The following is a 9232-nucleotide window of genomic DNA, read 5'->3' on the forward strand; positions in this document are numbered from 1 at the left end:
TAGGATGGACTGGTTGGATCTCCTTGGAGTCCAAGGGACTCTCAAGAGTCTTTTCCAACACCACAGTTCAAAAGCATCAGTTCTTCAGCACTCAGCTTTCTTCACAGTCCAACTCACATCCATACATGACCACAGGAAAAACCATAGCCTTGACTAGACAGACCTTTGTTGGCAGAGTAATGTCTCTGCTTTTGAATATGCTGTCTACGTTGGTCATAACTTTCCTTCCAAGGAGTAAGCGTCTTTTAATTTCATGGCTGCAGTCATCATCTGCAGTGATTTTGGAGCCCCCAAAAATAAAGTCTGACACTGTTTCCCCAACTATTAGGGGCTGCTATTTTCAGGTAGAGTGGTTAGGGCATACCAGTGCTTTTTTGGTGAGGTAACTTTCGCGGAGGACCTGAAAGAAGTGAGGAAGCAAATGAGGTATGTTTGGAGGAAATATGCTGCGTGCAGAAAGCAGAACAACTACAAAACAGGAGTATGCGTAGCTTAATTAAGGAATAGCAAGATGAGTAGTGTGGCTGGAATTGGGTGAGTTGATTTCTGTTTTAAAAGGCTGGCTGCTATGTAGATGAATGAGTGAGTGAGTACACAACTGAGGGTGGGTTGGAGAAATGAGTTTTTGCTGCATAGAGCTCAGTAATCCCTGAGGGTATGGACTTGAGACCTTGACTTCCAGTGGGTCTCCTGACTTGGCCTTTCACTCTAAGGTGGTCTCTTCTCTTCTAGGCTTGGCAGCCTGGGTCTCATGGACTACTACCTGATGGATGCTGCATCCTTGCTGCCTGTCCTAGCCCTGGGCCTGCAGCCTGGTGACACCGTGCTTGACCTGTGTGCAGCCCCTGGGGGGAAGACACTAGCATTGCTTCAGACTGGCTGTTGCCGTAAGTTAGAGGGCTGTGTCTTGAGCAGGGAGGGCTCCCCTCCCCTCCCTCCCCCAGTCAGGGGCTCATTGAATATGATGAGCTCTCTGGTCCAGGTCAGAGGTAGGGGAGTACTTGCTAAGCTGGTTTGTTTTTTCTGTTTGCAGTGACTTCCTCTCTTTCTCTGTCAGGTGGCCAAAGAAGACTGCCAAGCAGAGCAAGGTCTTTGAAAGCAGATTAAAGCAAAGCCCTGATTAATCTACCACATGACACTTTTCACCCCTCTGCATCTTTTCCCTTTGTCTATAAGTTCCATTTTCTTAGCCTGACAGCTAAAATGATAAGATCTGGCCACAGCAGTCCTTTAGAGCTTTAATATGTCATTATTCCCCAGGCTTTATGTGCTTCAGCCATATCCTGCTACTCTTTGTTGCCTGAATAAGGCTCTACCTTTGCTCATGTTACAGATTCTCTCTGGAATAGCCCCATCCTATCACCCTCTTAACTCTCAAGCCTCAGCTCAAGTGTGCCACCTCCAGGAAGTCTTCTCTCATGATCTCTGCTGGCCAGCTGCGAGTGTGTCCTCTGTCTCCTGCGCTCTCACACTCTGGGCATCACCCTTGAAACAGTACATTAGCCTTGCATCAGAGGATAATGGGTATACATGTTCTTTCTCCCCAAGATAAGGAGTTCCTTGAGGACAGGTCTAAGACTTACTCAGTAGTATAGCTCAGCCTGGGCCTTGTTCATTGTAAATGTTCATTTCAGCCATCCATTTGCTGACATCCTGCCTTAATATAAACAGTATTTTTATCTTGAGAAAGATTCACAAGGAGGCTGTGATTTTTATTTATTCATTCATTCATTTCTTGGCTGTGCTGGGTCTTTGTTGCTGTGCATGGACTTTTTCCAGTTGTGGCAGTTGGGGTCTACTGTCTAGCTGCTGTGCTCAAGATTTTCGTTGCCGTGACTTTTCTGGTCACAGAGCATAGGCTCTTGGGTTCATGGGCTCAGTAGTTATGGTACACGGGCATAGTTGCCCCGTGGCATTGGAATCTTCACCCCATGACCCCTGCGTTGGCAGGCACATTCTTAACCACTGGACCACCAGGGAAGCCAGAAGGGAGGGGATGGCTGTGACACTGATCCTGGAGCTCAGCCAGGCTTCCCTTGCCATAGCCTTTTTTATTGGGCCTGGACCCTTCTTTTCCAGTTCTTATCAGCCAACTTGCACAGTTTGAATTAGCTTCCAGCCTCAAGGTAGGCCCTACAGGTGATTCAGAGAGGTACTACATTTGATTTCCACATTCTGGAAGTCCAGAGGGAATGAAGAAATGTTGATATGGCTTAATGGGTCCAATCGCCCTAGGCTGGGCTATGCTGATCTGACTGACTGCTGTGAAAATTCATCAGAAGGGGGAATGGATAAGGTGGAATTTCTTGGATGAGGAGGAACTAGAACTCAGAAGAGGAAGAAGGGCCAAAGAAGTAATTTAGAGTTGCTTTTCTAAAGGAGTTAGAGATAGGCCCAGAACTGGAACCCAGATTTTCTCTTCTCAATTGATATCCTGCTGCAAATTCTTCTTGAGCAGAGAATCCAATTTTGACTTCTTTGAGTGCCCTCAAAAATTAGGACATATTTCTTTGTGGGGAGACTAAAGTGGTTCACTCACTAGATAAAAGTATGTACTCTCTAGTTCTTCACCACAGTACCCACTGCTCTCTTTCATTCCTTGACTCCGAGGCCAGGTATCAATTGCCATTTATTATTAAGCTCACAGTAATATTTTTCTTAGAGCCAAGAGTGAAGTGAAATATTTCTCAAACTCGTGTCTATCACAAAAGGGAAAGTGAAAGGTAGATGGTGAATCATTCAGGTTTAGGCTTGGTTGTATACAATAGAAAACTCAACTAACTGACTTAAAGAAGAAATGTTTATTCTTCTCTTACGTATGAGAGCTGGAATATAGGCAGTCCAGGACTGGCATGGAGGCTCCACAGTTATCAGGGTTTCTTCTTTCTTTTTGCAACCTATTTTATTGCTGTCTTCCATCCTCAGGATTGCCTCATGCCTCCAACATGACTGCTTGACTACTGGAATTCCAATCATTACATTCAAATTCCAGGCAGGAAGAAAAGTCTGGACAAAAGGGGCACATCTCCTGATTGTGTCAGCTTCTTTTTATTTATTTATTTTTAATTTTTTAAATTTAATTTTGACTGTATTGGGTCTTTGTTGCTTGGTGGGTTTTCTCTCATTGCCACAAGCAGGGGGCTACTCCCTAGTTGTGGTGCACGGGCTTCTTACTGCAGTGGCTTCTCTCGTTGAGCACAGGCTCTGGGGCGTATGAGCTTCGGTAATTGTGGCACATGGGCTTAGTTGCCCCTTGGCATGTGGAATCCTCTCAGATGAGGGATCAAACCCGTGTCCCCTGCATTGGCGGGTAGAATCCTAACTACTGGATCACCAGGAAAGTCCCTGTATCAGCTTGTGTTTTTTATATATAATTTTTATTTATTTTTGGCTGTGCTGGGTCTTTGTTGCTGCGTGGGCTTTTCTCTAATTGCAACGAGCAGGGGCTACTGTCCAGTTGTGGTACGTGGGCTTCTCATTGCGGTGGCTTCTCCTGTTGCACAGCACGGGCTCTAGGGCACACAAGCATCAGTAGGTGCAACCTGTGGTATTAGTAGTTGCGGCTTCTGGACTCTAGAGCATAGGTTCAGTAGTTGTGGAGCTGGGGCTTAGCTTCTCCATGGCATGTGGGATCTTCCTGGACCAGGGATTAAACCCATGTCTCCTGCATGGCAGGTGGATTCTTTACCACTGAGCCACAAGGGAAGCCCTGTATCAGCTTCTTTTAAACATCTTACCAGAAGTCCCACACAGTAATTCTGCCTACAACTCACTGACCAGAACTTAGTCTTATAGTTTTACTTAGTTGTAAAAGGAGGCTGGGAAATGTAGTCTTTTGGGGGATATTGCTCCCCTCTCTCTCAAATAAAATTGGAGTTCTGAAACTAAGGAATTGTTGTTTAGTTGCTCAGTCATGTCTGACTCTTTTTTTCCTCATGGACTATAGCCCTTCAGGCTCCTCTGTCCATGGAATTTTCGAGGCCAGAATACTGAAGTAGGTTGCCATTTTTTTCTCCAAGGGATCTTCCTGACCCAAGGATTGAACCCATGTCTCTACGTGTCCTGGATTGCAGGTGGATTCTTTACAGCTGAGCCGCTGGGGAAGCCCATACTAAGGAATAAGAGTAGAATTTAAATTGGGGGTAAATAATATGTAGTATCTACCAAAGATGAAGAGAAATGTATATTTCAAGAAAGGTGAGAGAGCATATTTTTTAAAGAAATAAATGTTTTAGCCTAGTCTACTTTGTTTATTTATATAACCTTTCTGGACTAAGTTGGTGTTTGCCTTTGCAGCCCCCACTCCAGAGTGTCTAGTACTGTGCTTTGCATATAATAAATGTTTCTCCTCCACTTGCCCCTGCCTTGGGGGTCTGCGTTGATTGGCTGTGCCTGAGAATTTGTCTGACTCTCCATCGGCACCGTTGCTGGTGGGATGCTTTGTTGTGCAATGGCCTCTGAAGTTTCTTTATACCTGCAGGCATAAGATGTTCCTACTACCCAGAATGTTTATAGATGCAGTGCAATTCCTGTTAAGAGTCCAAGGGCGTTTTTTTACAGAGGTAGAAAAAAAAATCCTAAAATTTATACTCCCACAGGCAATCTCGCTGCCAATGATCTCTCCACGTCACGAACGAGCAGGCTACAGAGGGTCCTTCACAGCTATGTGCCTCAAGATGTCAGGGATAAGAATCGAGTTCGAGTCACATCATGGGATGGCAGGAAATGGGGAGAATTGGAGGGGGACACCTATGACCGGGTGAGTGATTCCTGACCTGGGACATCCAGCTAGCCAAACCTGGCATTCCCTCCTGGTGCTAGGCCCTGATCAGGTAGGATCTAGCCATATGTATTGGAAGATGTAGGGCTGATTGTGGACCTGGCCAACTCTCTCCTTAGGTGATGTGATGAAAACAGCCATCTGCAGAACTGTCAGTTCAGCTTAGATGACTGCCTGCTATCTTGATTAGAGGGAACAAAAAGAGTTTGAACCTGTCTGGCTGGAAAAAAATTAATTAGGCTTATTTTATTTCACTACTCACTTGGCTGCACAGTAACCCTCATTAAAGTAAGTATGATTAAGCTCATTTTATTTAGTTTTGAATATTTATACAGTACATGATGTAAAATGCAGAAGGCTCAATATGGTATCTGGAGAAAACTGTGTTTTCTTCTTAATCCTGTCTCACGGCTGTCTATTTCCTCTCCCTACATATTGTCTGTATTTTCTTCTGTATCCCCTTAAAATATTTTCTTTGTGTATATACAAATATAAATGTGTATATAAAAAATAATAGGAATGGTAGTGTATTATGCTTACTATTCTGAACTTTGTATTTTTTTTTAGTTAATAATATGCCCTGAAGTCAAACTTTTGGTTTTGTTTTTGGAGTATGATTGCTGGATAACAGTTTATATGTACTTAGGATATTGACAAAGGTTACTGAATCACTCCCTGTGAAGGCTAAATCAGTTTCACTTCTACTGGTAATGAATAAGGGCACTATTTCCTCATATCCTGCCACCATTGGAGTTATCCAACTTTTTGGTTTTTGCGGAAAGTCATTTTACATCTTTAAGTTATTTATATTTTCTTTTATTTATCATTTTTTAAATTCTTATTTTTATTAGAGTATAGTTGCTTTACAGTGTTGTGTTAGCTTCTGCTTTATAGCATGGTGAATCAATTATAGCATGGTGAATCAGTTATATGTATCCCCTCTTTTTTTAGATTTCCTTCCCATTTAGGTCACCACATACCATTAAGTAGAGTTTCATGTGCTCTACAGCAGGTTCTTATTAGTTATGTGTTTTATACATAGTAGTATATATATGTCAATCCCAGTCTCCCAGTTTATCCCACCCCCTCTTCCCTCCTGGGCCTCCCTGATAGTCAGTTGGTAAAGAATCTGCCTGCAATGCAGGAGACCCCAGTTCGAATCCTGGGTCGGGAAGATCCACTGGAGAAAGGATAGGCTACCCACTTCAGTATTCTTGGGCATCCCTTGTGGCTCAGCTGGTAAAGAGTCTGCCTGCAATGCGGGAGACCTCAGTTCTTTTCTTGGGTTGGGAAGATCTCCTGGAGAAGGGAAAGGCTACCCACTCCAGTATTCTAGCCTAGAGAATTCCATGGACTGTATATGGGGTTGCAAAGAGTCAGACATGACTGAGCAACTTTCACTTTGACTTTCCCTTCCCTCCTTGGTATCCGTAAGTTTATTCTCTGCACCTGTGTCTCTCTGCTTTGCAGGTAAGTTCATCCATATAATTTTTCTAGATTCCACATGTAAGTGACATTTTATTTGTTTTTCTCTTTCTGACTTACTACACTCTATATGACAGTCTCTAGGTCTATCCTTGCCTCTGCAAATGGCACAGTTTTGTTCCTTTTTATGGCTGAATGATGTTCCATTGTATGAATATATATATGGGAAGATTCCCCTGGAGAAGGGCATGGCAACCCACTCTAGTTTTCTTGTAGGCTTCCCAGGTGGCTCAGTAGTAAAGAATCTGCCTGCCACTGCAGGAGAGGAGGGTTTGATCCCTGGGTAGGGAAGATCCCCTGGAGAAGGAAATGGCAACCCACTCCAGTAGTGTTGTCTGGGAAATCCCATGGACAGAGGAGCCTGGCAGGCCATAGTCCATGGGGTTGCAAGAGAATCTGACATGACTTAGCAATTAAACAACAATAACAGTATATATGTACAACATCTTTATTCCTTCGTTGATAGACATTTAGGTTGCTTCAGTGTCTTGCCTATTGTAAATAGTGCTAAATGAATATTGGGATGCATGTGTCTTTTGAATTATGGTTTTCTCTGGTTATATGCCCAGGAATGGGATTGCTGGGTCATATGGTAGTTCTGCTTCCCAGGTGCCTCAGTGGTAAATAATCTGCCTGCCAGTGTCGGAGATACAGGAGAGGTGGGTTCAATCCCTGGGTCGGGAAGTTCCCCTGGAGAAGGAAATGGCAACCCACTCCAGTATTCTTGCCTGGAAAATCTCATGGATAGTGGAGCCTGGCAGGCTACAATCCATGGGGTCACAAAGAGTCGGATGCGACTGAGTACACACACACACACACACAGAGTAGTTCTGTTTTTAGTTTTTTGATGAACCTCCATACTATCCTCCATAGTGGCTGCACCAATTTACATTCCCACTAACAGTGGAGGAGAGTTCCCTGTATTTTCTAATCGGCACATTCTAAAATTATTTATTTAAAATATATACTTCTAAAAATATAAAATATATGTATACAGCTATTGCCTCTGTGTTGTCATCTGACGCATTTTTCCCTTCTGTTCAGTTCTTACCATCTTGCCTCAGCCACTCTAAGACATGGAAAGAAAGACCAAGGCTTATAGAATCTTGGATAGCTTGAGAGACCTGCTTCCCATCTCTGTAGGAATCCCCTATTCAACCTTTTTGGCATACAGGCAGCAGAGTAGAGGGAGCATGACCTCTGCTGTCGACCTAACTTGTTTTTGTATCACAGAGGTGCCACTTATTGACTTTGAGACAGCTGCTTGATCTCCGTGAACTTCAGCCTCTTTGTTTGTAAAATAGAAAATGATTATTATGAGGATTAATAATGAGCATATCCAGGGAAAGTGCTCAGTACATCAACTGGCTATGAAGATTAAACAGGTAGTAGCCATCATCATTATTCAGCTTGTGTTTGCATACTTTTGGTGACAGGGGCTCACTCAGGTTTTGTGTTGAACACCTCTGCTATTAGAAAAATTCTTTCTCTTACTGAATTAAAATCTCTAGATTTTATGGTATATGGCTGAGTTCAAGGATTCTAGAGTCAGACTGCTTGGTTTGGAATCCTGGCTCCATCACTTACCAGCCAGAGAAGTTAACCTTTCAGTTTAAACTTCAGTTTCTTCCTCTGTAAAGTAAGGATAATATTAATGCCTATCCCATAGGTGGAGATTAAATAGAATGCATGTAGAATGCTCCTGGCATATAGAAAGCATTTAATAATATTGTCATCATCACAGTCCCTTTTATTTTTATTATTTCCATTCATTAATTCTAGCTATGCCTTCTGTAACAATGCGCTGCCTCCCATTTCATGTGAAATGGAACATTTCAGACAAACATTTCAGATGTTTGTCTGAAGCATTTCAGATGTTTGAAAACAGCTTTAATGTCCTGAAGATGTCTTTGTTAATTTATTCATTGAACAAATAGTTGTGTACCACATACTGTGTTAGGCAAGTGTTAAGCACTTCAGATTCAAAGAAGAATACTATCTCAGGACTCCATACACTCTTGGTAATTTCGTTTCTACCCCAGCTCTACCTGGCCATCAGCTGGAGTGCCAGAGCTCCTTATTTTCATGGCAAGATAGACCTACCTGTCTTCCCACTTAACAGCTTCCCTTTTATATATGCCGCATTTATACCTTTTCCAATCTCTTTATATTTAGCCTTATTAAATAACTACCCTTTAGATATGTCTCTCATATACTCCCTAGAATTGGGTTTTGCTTTTTGAACCAATCTGAAAATTTTTCTCTTTTAAAACAATTAATGTCCCTGATATATTTGGTTTTGGCTCTGTCAAAGTATTTACTGAGTTTGTTTTACTTACTGTTTCTTTCACTGTGTAATCTCTTAAATTTTTTTTTTTATTTAGGAAGGTTTATATTTTAATTCTACATTCAGTTCAGTTCAGTTCAGTTCAGTTCAGTTGCTCAGTCGTGTCCGACTCTTTGTGACCCCATGAATCGCAGCACGCCAGGCTTCCCTGTCCATCACCAACTCCTGGAGTTCACTCAGACTCACATCCATTGAGTCAGTGATGCCATCCAGCCATCTCATCCTCTGTCGTCCCCTTCTCCTCCTGCCCCCAATCCCTCCCAGCATCAGAGTCTTTTCCAATGAGTCAACTCTTCGCATGAGGTGGCCAAAGTACTGGAGTTTCAGCTTTAGCATCATTCCTTCCAAAGAAATCCCAGGGCTGATCTCCTTCAGAATGGACTGGTTGGATCTCCTTGCAGTCCAAGGGACTCTCAAGAGTCTTCTCCAACACCACACTTCAAAAACATCGATTCATCGGTGCTCAGTCTTCTTCACAGTCCAACTCTCACATCCATACATGACCACAGGAAAAACCATAGCCTTGACTAGACAGACCTTTGTTGGCAAAGTAATGTCTCTGCTTTTCAATATGCTATCTAGGTTGGTCATAACTTTCCTTCCAAGGAGTAAGCGTCTTT

At 42.9% G+C, this 9232-nt stretch overlaps 1 protein-coding gene across 1 annotated transcript in view; it reads left to right on the forward strand.

Moving 5' to 3' along the window:
* Positions 1-9232, forward strand: part of NSUN4 (NOP2/Sun domain family, member 4) — a 23902-nt gene that overhangs the window by 9467 nt on the left and 5203 nt on the right. Inside the window, exons 3-4 of the mRNA XM_010847875.1 lie at positions 733-887; positions 4599-4759. Of these exons, the coding sequence (XP_010846177.1) occupies positions 733-887; positions 4599-4759 (316 nt within the window). The remainder of the gene's footprint in view (positions 1-732; positions 888-4598; positions 4760-9232) is intronic.

The sequence above is a fragment of the Bison bison genome, unplaced genomic scaffold, assembly GCF_000754665.1.
Source record: "Bison bison bison isolate TAMUID 2011002044 unplaced genomic scaffold, Bison_UMD1.0 scf7180017864256, whole genome shotgun sequence".
NCBI classification, from domain to species: domain Eukaryota; kingdom Metazoa; phylum Chordata; class Mammalia; order Artiodactyla; family Bovidae; genus Bison; species Bison bison.